This window comes from Artibeus jamaicensis, unplaced genomic scaffold (assembly GCF_021234435.1).
Source record: "Artibeus jamaicensis isolate MK-2021 breed Jamaican fruit bat unplaced genomic scaffold, CSHL_Jam_final scaffold_1019, whole genome shotgun sequence".
In the NCBI taxonomy this organism is placed as follows: Eukaryota; Metazoa; Chordata; class Mammalia; order Chiroptera; family Phyllostomidae; genus Artibeus; species Artibeus jamaicensis.
The window spans coordinates 5,485,769-5,500,203 of record NW_026522025.1 but is presented as its reverse complement, the minus strand read 5'-3'; the positions used below and the strand labels follow the sequence as shown (position 1 = coordinate 5,500,203).

At 41.8% G+C, this 14,435-nt stretch overlaps 2 protein-coding genes across 3 annotated transcripts in view; one reads left to right on the top strand and one right to left on the bottom strand.

The window, feature by feature from the left end:
• Positions 1-14,435, bottom strand: part of LOC128625883 (nascent polypeptide-associated complex subunit alpha, muscle-specific form-like) — an 86,453-nt gene that overhangs the window by 8,135 nt on the left and 63,883 nt on the right. The window contains exon 2 of the mRNA XM_053655641.1: positions 3,078-6,597. Coding sequence (XP_053511616.1) covers positions 4,930-6,597 — 1,668 coding nt within the window. The 3' untranslated portion in view covers positions 3,078-4,929. The remainder of the gene's footprint in view (positions 1-3,077; positions 6,598-14,435) is intronic.
• Positions 5,791-14,435, top strand: part of USP24 (ubiquitin specific peptidase 24) — a 136,857-nt gene continuing 128,212 nt past the window's right edge. For both annotated transcript variants that reach the window (XM_037161426.2, XM_037161418.2), the window contains exon 1: positions 5,791-6,108. In XM_037161426.2, coding sequence (XP_037017321.2) covers positions 5,791-6,108 — 318 coding nt within the window. The remainder of the gene's footprint in view (positions 6,109-14,435) is intronic.

Here is a 14,435-nt window from a genome sequence, read left to right as displayed (position 1 = left end):
GTCCTGCAAAATCTCCTTCTCTGCCAGGGCCTGCCCCTTTGACCCACTACCTCAAAGTACTCTCCACCATCTTCCCTTCTATGGGATATCTGATTCCAGCAATAACAGATCTGCTTAAGACCATCCCTTCTTATTGAGAACGACCAGACAAGCTGGTCAGAACAGAATACATATCTGTTTAAAAGCACTAGAAAGTTTTTAAGTAAGAACTCAAAAGTTTCAAATTGTCTTCGGGTAAAAACTTGAAGGGCCAAATTCCAAAGAGAACAAAAGTACAGAGAGGTTAGCCCATCATTCGGCATTGCTTCTCCCTTTGATACATTTGCTGATTCTTAAGCAGCAACCAAGGGGGCAAGAAGCTAGGAGAGCTTTAGGCAGTCTTAGGACACTGAGATGACACTTAGGACACTGAGATGTGAAGATCGAAGGCCACTAAAGAGGAGCTGCTGTGGTAAGTACACTAGACTTTCATTTCACATGGTAATCTGTTACATTGGTTGCCCCCCTCAATGGGCCATACCTTTTAGTGTTCATGCCTTTCAGTGGCTACTCTTCACATTGGCTTTGGGGATGGCCATGTGATTTGTTTTTATAAATAGTCCATCAATAAAAGTGACATGAAGAGAGACTTGATAAGCACTTACTAACAAAGCTTTATACTTTTGGAATTATCCCTCTTAGAACCCAACCTCCATGCTTAAGGAAGTCCAGATTATCCCAACAAAGAGATAGGCCATGTGGAGAAGCCATGGAGAACTAGGTATTATGTGAGAGAGACCATGTGGAACAGCAGCAAAATATTCCCAGCCAAGCTCACTGGGGAATGCAGCTTTAGAGTGGTCACGGCCAATGCCAAATAGAGCAGAACTGTCCAGTTAACCTAGAGAAGTATGGAAAATAATATATCGTTGTCATTTTAAGCTACATCTATTGGGGTGGTTTGAGATGCAATAACAACAACAAAAAAAACCAGTTTGGAACCCTAAAAAATGCTAGGAGTAAGGGTAAACAAAAACAAGCAAACAAACCCAACCCTTACAAAGCCGAGGTCTGGTTTGAAAAGAAACGTAGTCCTTTACTGGATTCAGTTGCTCATCATCCCTACTCCTAACTGCCTACCAGAAGGTAAAATAAATCCTCTTGTAGGGAAGATAGTATTATCTAGAACTTCAGGTCATCTACACAGTTTTAAAACAACATACAATATACAGAATGCAATGCCCAGAAAGTTTTAAAAATTATGCTTACAAAAATGTAAAAATTGACTGGCAGTCAAGAGAAAAATCAGATAATAGGAACATAACCATAAGAGATCCAGATATGGAAGTTATCAGACACAGATTATAAAATAATTGATATGTGCAATAAATTAAATGACAAAGTAAAGAGTTTCAGCCCACAAGTAGAAGTCTTAAGAATTAGAATGAAATTATGGAGCTTAAATACTCGATAAATGAAATTAAGAAGTCAAAGATAGACTTAACAGCAGGTAAGATGCAGCTGAAAAGAGAATCTGCGGACCAGAAGAACAGAAAAATCCAAACTCAGCACAGACACAAGAAATAAAAAATATACATAAATAAACATAGGGGTCAGATGTGACTTAATGAAAAAAGCCTCACTTTCACATCACTGAAGTCCCAAATGGAGAGGGGAGAGAGAAGAGAATAGAATCAATGTATAAAAAAATAATGGCTAAGAATTTTCCAAGCTGATAAAAGATTTCAAGTCATATAGTCAAGAAACTTTACAAACTCCATTAAAGATAAGTAAAAAGAAAGCCACCCCCAGACACATTATAGTAAAAGTGCCAAAAACCAAGGAAAAGAAGACAAAAGATTGTAGCTTAGATAAGAAAACAAAATATTTTACTCGTGTTTTTCTATTTATCTGGCATTCAAAATAAGTACTTTAAACAAAGAAGCTTATTTCTTTTTTTTTCCCTATCCCTCACCCTGCCCCTTTGGCAATCAGATTGTTTTCTATATCTATGGGTCTGTTTCCCTTTTGTTTATTCATTTTTGTTTTGTTAGATTCCACATATAAGTGAACTCGTATGGTGTGCCTCTCTCTGTCTGATTTATTTTACTTAGAAAATACTCAACACTCAATTCTTCATTTCCAAGTGGTTACCTAGGGAGGCTGATTGGTCTGGTCTGCTAACTAGATTCTCCATCTTATTCTTCCTCCCTTCTAGACCATTCTCTACACTGCAGTCGGGTTGATCCAAAATTTAAATAATACCTCTCTCTTCTATATGAATCTGTCAGTGGCTTCCCATTCCCTCAGAATACAGCTCTGAGACTTCTTATCCCTGTTTCACTAGCCCTTTCAGACCTGGTGTCTACCTTTCCAGATTCCTTTCTGACTACTCCCTCCACCTCTCTAGAACTCCAACCACACTCCACTGGCTTTTAATTCCTCTAAATTAATTTCCTCACCCACTCCAGGGTCTTTCTTGCAGGCTATTCCTACTCTTTGGAACTCTTTCCCCTCATCTCGTATTGCTTTTCCTGGCTTTCCTACTTCCTGTCAGATTATAATTTAAATATCATTGGCTCATGGAAACTTTCCAGAATTCCTAGAGGAGGTAATTTACTCCACAGAGGGCAAGAAATTTGCCCCTACAGCCTGACATTTCCTCACCAAAGTACCTACTGCACTTTATGAGTATTGCTTGTCTATCTCCTTGTAGAAAGTCGGCTTTAAAAGGGCAGAAACCATGCATGTCTTGCTCACAGTTATCCCCCTAGTCCTCAGCCTGGCTCAAAATAAGCACTCAGCAAATATTTTTTAATTACTTATTAACTAATATTAGAAAACCCTCACATCTTATCTTCAAGACAGTCCATTGTACTTCTCTTGCAGACCTAGTTTTTTTTTTCTTCTAGGAGCTTCTAGAAGAGTAAATGTGAATTGAACGTTATTTAATTTTTCTGTCCTTTTAATGTTTCAAGAATTTGCTGCAGTGAAAATACAAAGCAAAAAATAAATAAAAATTTAGCAAAAGTTTGAATATTCACTCCATAGGCCTCTCCCCTGCTATCCCAATTCAAGAGTTTAAAGTGCTCACTTACTTTCCTACATGCAAAGAAGTGTAATTATACTGCTTGCATCCTCAAATGACACTAGCTTTTCAGTCACTCAAGGATCCAGTTCAAAAAATAGCCTTCCTTGTTTTTTGTAGCCGTGGTGGCTCCTTTCCAGTTTTTATCACAGAGTTTGTTTTTCTCTGCTTCCTCTTCTCAGCTCAGCACAACTTCCGATGTTGTGTTCTGTAAACCTGCCACTGTTGAGGAGTCTTTTTATGTGCCATCTGAATTGGTCAGCTCTGTCTCATTACCTCCTGGGTTCTATTTTGAATTTTAGTGGCAAACAATTTTTCTTTACTTGTTACTTTCTCTCCCCTTGCAACTCATTTCTTAATTTGGCCACTTAATTAACTGTTCATTGGACAAAACTGAATGCCACCACTTCTCCAGCATCAAATTTTGTATGCTTTGTTTTCTGTTGCACCACCACTGCCAAGAACACCATCTACCTGGCACCTGATCCATACTCAGTACATATTTGTTAAATACATTAAATGTCTCGGCGTGTCCTCCATGACAGGCTGCTTCAGCTGATTTAGATTACCTTTGTTCTTCGTATGCTATGGATAAATATTTCAAACATTACTGAGTACCTAAAACTTCATAACGCTTAATAAAACTTCATTTAAATATATACGCTGTGCCCTGGCCAGGTGGCTCTGTTGCTTGGAGTGATGCCCCATGCACCAAAAGGTTGCAGTTTCAATCCCAGTGAGGCACATACCTAGGCTGTGGGCTGGGTCCCTGTACAGAGTGTGCATGGGAGGCAAGGCGACACATCGACGTTTCTCTTTCACAACAATGTCTCTCTTTTCTCTCTTCCCCGACCCCTTCCTTTCTCTCTAAAATCAATAAACATATATAATCTGGTGAGGATTAAAATACAAATACACGATGTGACCTGATCCAATCTTAGTCATTATTCATTAGTAGGTTCTTTTTTGTTGTTCAGAAACTAAGAGACTTTGACTTCCTTTGGATATTAAACCTAGTCTTTGGTCTATAACCTGGACTTTAATCAGTACAATGAATAGTTACTTCATTTGAATGTAAACAACAGTGATATGTTCACCCTGTAAATCAAATTGCTGGTGTTTACAAATATAGGTAGCAAGTACCAAGCAAGAAAGGTTCATTGTCCAGGTGAAAAACTGCTAACGGAGAGAGCAAATTTCTCAGTACCACCACTAATTTAAGATTGGGATAGTGACTGCTGGGTCGGTGATAGGACCGGTTTGATGGGATTTAAAAGAAAGGTTGGTGGCCTTCAGGGTTCTGGAAGAAACCACAGTGAGGACATTAGAAGATGAGCTAAATTTCCAAGTACTCAGTGAGATAAAGAAGAGGGTGAGGAAAGGACCTAGAATTAGCATGAATTAAAGGACATTGAATGGGCGGGGGTGGAGGTCCGGAGCTTAGATGGCGGGTTCAAGGGGACTGCAGAAGACATGGCCCTTGGGCTCTAATGCCAAAGGTGGGAAGAGAAAGCAAACAAAGCAAGCCTTAATGGGGGAAAGGACTGCTCCAAGATAGAAAAGACCAGGGGAGCCCCCGGCAGGGACTGCAGCAGTGTGGTGTGGGGGGTCAGCATCAGGTGGGGAGCAGAGTCCTCAACTGATGGAAGGTGATGCAGTCCCAGTTTTCTTTAGGAAGTTTTCATAGAGAGCATTGGGATCCAAAATTCGGGTCATAGAATATACTTCAGACTTTCACGGGATTAACAGTTTGGTGGCCACTCAATGTTGACTGGAAAATCCAGGGAGGGTCGGGACTTCATTTCAACTGGTTTAGTGTAACTTCAGTGAGAGATGGAGGGTCTTGGGTCAAGGTACATGGGTTAATTTTCAGCTCGGGTGGGTCGATGTGCCTCGTCTAGGGATGAATTATGTCGACACTCGGGTGTACTTCTGACAGCATGGCAGGTGAATTTCCTTGGGAATAGGGTGAATTTCCTTCTGGACCGGGTGCATTTCAGGTGGGGCTGAAGGTGGAACGCGGGCTCGGCCAGCGGATTGCATGCAGGCTGGGCTGCATTTCGGATCTTGCAGGGGCGAACGAGTCCGGTACGGGCTGTCCTGCTGGACTCAGATGGTTCGGATGCGAGGCAGGGAACGGCGGGCAGGGCTACACTGGGTCCACAGCTTGGGGACTTCGGGGACGCTCCCTGTCGAGCGGTGCACTGGGCTCCCGCCCCTCCGGCTCCTGAGGGAACCTGTTGCAGGAGAAATGGGCGGGCGGCGGCGGCCACAACGGAGGGCCCTCCCTCGCCTCCACTCGGGCCTCTCGGCGTCCCTTCTACTGTAGAGACGCTTTCGGGGGCGGCCCCTCCTTTAAGAGGAAAAAAAAAAATCTCCGACCTACAGCCGTGAGCCAGCGGGAGCCTGGTGGCGGCTCCTGTCGCTTCCGGGAGCGGAGGCGCAGTCCCGCGGCGGGAGGCGGAGAAGGCGGTGGCGGCGGCGGAGGAGGAGGCGGAGGCCAACATGGCGGCGCGCAGGGCTGGGCCAGGCCGCCGCCGCGCCTGAGCTCCCGGCGCCCACGCCCGCACCCGACGTGGCCAGCGGCTGCGGAGGGCGCAGGCTAGGAGCTCCGGAGCCCGCCGGAGCGCGGGGACGGCGCCCAGGCAGCCTCGTGCGGCCTGCCAGGCCGGGGACTCGCAGCTTCGCCGCCCGCCGGCCGGCGCGGCCCCGAGGCCGAAGCCATGGAGTCGGAGGAGGAGCAGCACATGACCACGCTGCTGTGCATGGGCTTCTCGGACCCCGCCACCATCCGCAAGGCCCTGCGCCTGGCCAAGAACGACATCAACGAGGCAGTGGCGCTGCTCACCAACGAGCGGCCGGGCCTCGACTACGGCGGCTACGAGCCTATGGACGGCGGCGGCCCCAGCCCCGGGCCTGGCGGGGGCCCGCGGGGCGACGGCGGGGGTGACGGCGGCGGCGGACCTTCCCGCGGCGGGAGCACTGGGGGCGGGGGTGGTTTCGACCCCCCGCCCGCCTATCACGAGGTGGTGGACGCCGAGGTGAGGAGCGGCCACCGTGACCCCTCGCGGGGAGGCCAGTGGGCTGGAGGGGACACACCCCACTGTGCTAGGAGTGCGGGGCGAGGCCCAGGTGACAGGGACTGGAGCACCGGGCTCGTCAGGGACGGAGGTCACAGCACTGGGGTCAAGTTGGGCTGAATGGGATGTGGGAGTAGCGGGCGGGATTGCGCGGCGCGGTGAGGAGGGGGTCTCCCTAAGGCTTCGGGCTAAGCCCGCCAACAGAGCGAACCTGGGTCGGGGATGGGCGGGAGAGTCCGAGGCTAGCGTCGGCGGCCTCGGGAGCCTGGCGCGTGCGAGGCTCCTGTGTCCGCCGACGCTAGCCTCGGACTCAGAAATTGGGTGCTGGAAGACTAGGTTAGGGTCCCATCTCGTGTCACCCCGTTTCGGTGAATGAGGGGGAGAAGCACCATGTTCAGATTTAGAGTCAGAGAAAAAGTGGGACGGGCCAGCCAGAGTAGTGGTCCTTTGCTAGCGGCAGAGGAGGATTGCTGGGGTTAGGAATGGGGTTTGGATTTTATTTAGTCAAGGAGCAGAAAGAGAGAAGATTGGGCAGGATCTAAAATGAAGAGGGACTGGGCTGGGGCTAGGAATGACAGGACTTGATATGAGGTAGGGGAGGAGCACAGTTGCTATAAGGTCTGGATTAAGGCCTGGTAATTAAAAACGGTAAGGATTGGACTGAGAGAGGTTACAGGTAAGAGGGACTACGCAGTGATGGGGACTGGACTTGGAGGATGAAGCTGGGACCAAGTCTGGGTAAGGGGAGTACTTGTCACAGATAAGGTCATAAATGAGAGAAAACTGGCCTGGGAAAGCGACTGTGTGCGGAGGGACAGGGTGAGAGATAAATGGTAGTGGAGGAGTCTGTTAAGGAGAAAATGCCAACGAAGTGAATGGCTGCGATGATAAATCTTGAGCCTGGGTAGAGAAAGTTAGGACTGTTCGGTGTGGGATGTTAGCCGAGAGCATGGTGCGGGGAGAATGAACTTAAACTTCAGTTTAAAAAATGATGAATTAGAAGCATCATGGCAGCTCATGGCAGGAATTTTGGTCAGTTTCGTTGGTTAGTGTATTTCGAAGGGTCCAACACAGCAGGTGGATCTAATCACAGAAAAACACATCTCCAGTTAGTGGTGTGTGTTCTTAAATAGATAAAGGAATTTGGATAATTCTTAATGAAGCTAAGCGTTCTGAGAGATCTTATTCTTAAAGTGTTATATTCTTTTAATTATATGCTTTTGCAGCATTTGCTTGGGCTGAAGTAGCTTGGGAAAGAAGGCACTTCAAAAAACGAGGTTTCTTCAAAGGATTTCTTTGGTTTCTGGGCTTCCATGTACTTGATTGATTGCCCTGTATGTACCCAGTATCTCAGCTGTTTCACTAAGTATGGAAGTAAAGACTGTTGTTATTCCTAGTTTTGGAATTTTTAAAAATTCTGTATCATTAAGTAATTGTACTTCAGTCACTTTAAGCAATGAGCTTCTCTTTGCAAGCCCTCCCCTCATGCTCCTCTCCTTGTTCCTTCCAGTTTTTGACCCAGTTTTGAAATTGAGAAGAAAGCCGTTGGTTTTGCTGAAGGCATTTGTACAACTCTACAAAGCTCAGTGCAATCCCCATATTGTGCGGAATTTTATTCTTTTTTTCTTCTGTCACATTGTAATTTTCTGTGGTTGAAAAATCAAATGAAGTTATAATGATTGATGGTACTTTACATTAGCTGTACATACAAAGTATCGGGACAGGCTTCTTTTCACATGATGGTAGGCTGAGGAGTTTGCTTTCGTGTAAAATCCAGAGATTCTATACCTTTTTGAGGAGTCGTGTGAAACTTTTATTTCCTCTTGACCTGTGTATTTGGCAGGGGAATCGGGAAGAGGGGGAGGGTGGACTACAACATTTAATATTGAGATTTCACAAGGCTGGTGACCTGAGGCTGCTTTACCCAGAAGCGTTTTGGCAGGAATGCAGGCAGACACAGGAACCTAGTGAGAATGTTTAACCCAGTTTTTGCCTCTGTAGTTTTATAAATTTCGTGTGCCACCTGTGCAGCTTGTTGTTCATCTTCGCTGTAGTGGGAAACTGAAGCTTCCCTTGATCTTGGGAAATCGGGAAAGATGCTAATTTTTGTTGAGCATCTACAACATGTCAGGCACTATGCTATTTAGTTACATTATACAGATAATTTAATCCTTATTGAGACAGTTGACATAACCATTTTAAAGATAGGATTAGTTAGTGACAGAGCCTGAATTTAAACCTGGTCTCTCTAACTTCAAAGACTGTGTTTTTCATTCTGTTCAACTCAGGCTTTTAGGATTGCATTCATTTTAGGATAAGGAAAAATAAGGAAGGAAAGACATTTGGGGGCTACTGTACAATCTAGGAATGGTGTGGCAAGCACTGAATCAAGGCATTAGGCATAGAATAATGGGTAGAATGAAAGTAGAATGATAGATTTTTAATGCAGAAGACTTTAGAAATTGTTAGTTCAGCTGTCTTCTTTTACATATGCGTTCTTGCAGGCCCCGAAGGGGAAGTTGCTTATCCCCACAGATCCAGTTAATGGAGGAGATGGAACTGGAACTCAGGCCTTCTCATTGCGAGTCCAGTGCATGTTCTCCCTACCAGCTGTTTGCTTTTTTCCAAAGGAAAGAGACAAGTCACAGTTGTAGGTTAAAGGGGATGAAGAAGAGGGAAGCGTAACAAACTGAGTGAAGTTTGTCAGTTCTTGTATGATTTACCCATTTTATTAAAAAACAATAAATACCTTATTTTTAATTGTGTAAAGCTTTATTTAATAAATAGGAAATTTTGGTTTCAGTGTCCTCTTAAAAATGTTTGGGAATATACAGATTAAAATCTGTTCAAAAAAGAACAATAATTACATTTATTTTTATATTTGTAGTTCGGGGACAGGAATGATCTTCTCACTCTGTAAACAATAAATGCCTTCCATATACCTGGGCTGGGAGTTACAGTGGTGACTTGAACAGGGAGGTTCCATTCTAGTGGATCCTAGGGCAATGCCTCTCATTTTATGAGAAGTGACCTCCCAGAGTCATGTAGCTCATTAGGGAAATCAGTTTAGTAATTAGGGCTCATGATATAACTAGGATTTGGCTTAAAAATTAAAATTTGGAAAGTAAAAGCAGTTGACTTCTTGTTCAATAGAAGCCAGGAGAGTACAGATAAAAGAGACCCAGGTGTCTAGCAGTACACGTAAAAAGGCGCAGAAAGCCACCTTTTAAATACCTTCCATTTAAGTAAAGGCATTGTTTTGCAGAAAGTTGTGTTTGGTTGTTACTGGTACTGTTGGATGCAGATGTATATATATGAGGTCCATCTAGAAGTCCAGCCATTGTTAATATAAGGAAAACGGTTTGCATGACATAATGTAACCTGGCAGCCAAGGAGAGTGGACTGGAATGTGCATGCATGACCAATGATGACTTCACTGTACCAGTCGGTGGGGGCAAAAGATCCCCTTGAATGAACGTGTGTACCGTGGCATTCAAAATGACTAAGTGAGTAGAGCAACAAATCTCCATCAAATTTTGAGTTAAACTTGAACATTCCTCCATGGAATCTAATCAGATGATTCAGAAAGCCACAGTTATGGGCAGCTGGTGATTGACAGCTTGATCATGGCAACACATCCACTCATGCATCATATCTCATGCAGAGGTTTTTGGCAAAACGTCAAATCATCCAGGTGACTCACCCTCCACTACAGCCCAGATTTGATGCCCTGAGACTTCTGGTTTTTCCCAAAACTAAAATCACCTTTGAAAGGGAAGAGATTTCAGATCCTCGATGAGGTTCAGGAAAATACAGTGGGGCAGCTGATGGCGATTGGGAAAACTGTGAGGTCACAAGGTGCTTACTTTGAAGGGGACTGAGGCATCATTGTCCCATGTACAATGTTTCTTATATCTTCTTCAGTGAATATCTCTGTTTTTCATATTATGTGGCTGAATACTTTCTGGACAGGCCTTGTAATTTTTAATCTCTGAGTCTGAAAGAACCTCAAGAAGCCATCCAGTTTTCATTTGAAATAGCATTTCTTCAGAACCTTTCCACGGCTGCTAAGAGTCTGTTCTAATATTAAAGAGAGTGAGATCTCACACCTGCTGTAAATAACTTACCCTGATATTTAGGACTCCCATCATCAGAGTTCTTTACTGTTTCTCACAGAGCTAATATAAACCTCTCTGGCCATTACTAATGCCCCATGGTTCTGCCCTCCACAGAGCAGGGAGAGTTGGTCCTTTGAGAATTGTGATCCTGTTCCAGGGGCCAGTAAAATTCAACCAGGTGTTGTCTTGGGCATCTTATAAAATTTAACAGTTGTGAAATGTATCTTATTTATTATCAAGTCTCCTTATTTGTCTTTAGAGAATACAAAAACGGTGGGGTGTTTTGCAAGGAAATTGCAATTAACAGCTTAGAAATACCTTTCTGTGATAATTTATGTTCTTAGAAGTGGCATTTAATATGGTGAACTTGTTTTGTTCCTGTTTTAATGTGGACATTCCTTCTGGAGTTATCTTGTCAGAAGTGCTTGCAAGATTTCATTGCTTCTTTGTTTTTTAAGAGCCCCAAAGTTGGCCCTGCTATATTAATAGATCTAAATCACATAAAAATAAAAATCACATTAATTTGTAGTTCCTGAACTCATTTTTGCCTCTCTTTTCCCCCCTTTGGTAGTAAGTGGTAGTTGTAAATGAATTAAAATTGTAATATCATCAGTATTCAGGTTTATATTAAAATTTATGTTCTTTTCCCCCAAACCACACAATCCTAGTGTATTTGAGTGTGAGGAAATATCAAGCTAATTATTAGTGATTTGAATATATGACCCATAGGTTATGATTTACTATGAGGTTGTGATTTATTATGATTTGGTAACTTTAAAAAATTTTTCATTTAAAGGTTTTACAATAAAAATAAGATTAAAAAATCAGTTGACAGTAGCTGAAGTAAATATAAGGAGTCTGAAAGATGTAGCCCAATTTTTGAAATAAATTTCTTTATAATTTAGTGTATATGTATCTCCTTTGGGAGTTGGGCCTGTGAGTTCATCTAACAGGTTCTCACCTTGCAAGCACCTGGCCACATGCTATGAGAATGAATGTACTTTGGCTGAAGGAAACACTTTTTGTGTGTCAGTGAGTCACCGTGGATATACACAACCTGATAATACTATTACCTTAGAATTTGAAACAATATTAGAAAAGTAAATATTGTAATGTTTTAACAATTTAAAGGAACAGTTTCAACTTAAATACTATTAAATAGCAGGTTTCAATTTACTGCTCAAATGTCATAAGATTTATTTGAATCTGAGTGTGAAGATGAAAATTTTTCACTTTTATTAAGAAGTGTTATATTTAGGAAAATTTAGTTAAATAGTATTTTTCATATCTGGAGCTCAGTTTTCAGGATTTTTTTTTTCAAATTTGGAACACCAGAGAAAAATAGTTAAAATCCATAAGATTAAGCCATTTCAAAACACCTCCATAATATTTAATGCACTAAAGCTCATAGTTCTCACTCATTTGTGTTGTAACTTTTTAAAAAAGATTTTATTCATTTATTTTTAGAGAGAGGGGAGGGGAGGAAGAAGGAAAGGAAGAGAAATACCAATGTGTGAGAGAAGCATCAATCAGTGTCCTCTCTGTGCACCCCAACCAGGGGCCTGGTCTGCAACCCAGGCGTGTGCCCTGACGGCATGAACTGAACCAGCAACTTGGTGACTTTTCTCTTTGCTGAACTTTTTTTTTTAAGCATAGTTCAAATGATTTTTAGTATTAGGTTCCCTATCAAATTAGAAGTAGCAAATTAGAAGGGTTTTGTAGTAGTCCAGACATGATGGGATGAGCTGTTGAGCTGTTAAAGGTAAGCATATTAACAATAGAAGTGAGGTCGCAAGCAGTTCAGTGGTAAAGGAGGGGATAGGAAAACTTTCAAAGCAGACTCAACCAAAACAGGCCAGCCAGCTCTCTGTGCTTCATGACCCGGAAAGGATAACTATTTTTAATGGTGCCACACTCAGAAACTGTATCAGGATGCTCTGTTTAAGAAAGGTCAGGAATGTGTAACACATTTTAGCAAGGTTTCAGTTAAAAAAAATAGAAGTTGAGCGCATAAAGCAGTAAGCTTTGGGTTTGGAAAATTCTGAGGATACTAGAATGCAGAGGTACTACGAAGGAAATTGGGCTTCCTGTTCAAAAAGTGAATGTTTATCCCCCGTCCTTGAGGGTAGTTTTGGTTTCTTTTTCACATTTGTATTTCTCATTATCGTAGGAATTTTTGTCATTCATTATTGAAACATTTTTTAATCACAACTGATTTATACATTTTTCATAGGTTTTTATTAGTAAATAACGGTTATTGTTGATAATCTCTGTGATGAGTTTTTGGATAATACTTTTATAAATGTTTCATTTTCATGACATGTTTGTGAGTTCATTTCTCTATCCCACATTGAAAAGCCTGTTTTTTACCATTGGTGGCTTACGTTTTTTAAATTTCTGTACGTGGGGGGGTGGGCTGAGGGAAGTGGAACCTATTTGTTTTAGAGATTAACCTTAAATTAGTTAATGGAACAAATGTAGGTTTGGTTTATTTTTAAGTATTCTGTAGAAGAGAACTACCACAATTAAGTCAAAATTTTATTCTGATAATCTTTGCAGAAATTGAAATGCAAAGATCTGTGTAATCTTTTTCTAGAGCTGACTTGAAGATTTGCTTTTAATTTTTCTTAGAGATAAATAACATCTTAGGTGCCCACCAGAGTCTTCTCCCTTCCAGAAGTGAGCTTCATGGTTCTGGCTCTCAGAAAGGAACTAAGGTTCCTTTCCTTAGTAAGGTAGCTAGTTATTTGTATCGTGAAATTCAATTGACACTCTTTGATATGCTTTCATTTAAGTTTAAGGTGTTTGTGTTAGAAGTATTTTATTTAGAATATTAGATGGCTTCTAATTAGTTCTTGTTGTAAGAAAATTGGCTGGGAAGATGTGACTCACCAAGACTTTTCAAATTTGAGTCACAGTTTAAGCCTTAATGGAATTTCTATTCAGTTGCTTTTCCTGCCCTTCTCTTTCTCTGCATGCTTCCCCCAGGTCTCACCTAGTATCTCAAAGCATTTTGTCTTATCGTTTTAAGGATATTGTTATTTCTGACTCCAGTGTGTTTCCATTGGCCTTTAACTTACCTGCCAGCTTTTTAGTACTCTCAGAGGTCTGTGACTATATTTTTAAAACAGCTGTAGTTAGAGCATAGCTTTGCTTTGCTGAAGGGATGGAAAAGAGATATACATCTGGCCACCACAGTTTTGTCACCTCTGTCTCCTGTGACATGTGGCAGTGTCAAGATGGTGGGGCTGTTGGTAGGCTCTACACCCCGTCCCACCAGTGGTTTTCAAGAAGCTTTGTACTCACTTGACTCTGTTCCGTACACTCTCCCATGTCTGTTTGCTCATTGTTAAAGAGGGCGGGACAGCTATTTGTGGTATTTTCGCTAAATGGAAAATATTTTTTAACTCTATATTTATATTAAATAATAGTAAAAGTCAAATTCCAATGATAAAAACAGACCTTAAACTAAAAATGTCAGTGCAACAAAAACAGTTTATAGGCCATTTTAACAAAATAGCCACCCATTTAAAAGGTTTTTACTAAGCACTTACTGTGCGCTAGGCACTGAGCTAAGTGTTGGGAATACACTGATAAGTTAATCACACATAGGTGCCTTTAAGGCACACATAGGTGCCTTGAAGAGTTGAGGGTTAAATATGAAAGACTTTAAGTATGTCTATCCAAATCATTTAAATAGTGCATCAAAGAATTTTTTGTGGTGTAATTTGACCTATAATGGTATCTATTGCCAGAAACCAAGTGATTTCTTTTTCAAGATATGTTTGTTTTAGTGCTATAGAAATGTACAGAATTTGTATTTATTTACTTGTTGAACCTTTAATATTAGTAGGTTGATGATTCTCTGAACTAGTATTCTTTTAAAAATGGTGCTAATTATTTCAATTAAATGTCATTATGTTTTGTTCTAAAATCATGAATGTTTACATTTCTCCCAGAAAAGAGAAATTGCTCTAGGAACTAGTCTTATTATAGGCTAAAAATCTCTTGTGGTTGTTGATAATACAGATAAACTATTTTAAAGCTAGAGGAATGTTGTTGATTTTGCAAAATGTTGTAGAAAGACTTACGGTGGTAGAAATAGTAGTGACTCTGTAAATGAAGACCTGTCTGGGAATAGTAGTATTAGAAGTCCTTATGTTATGTTAG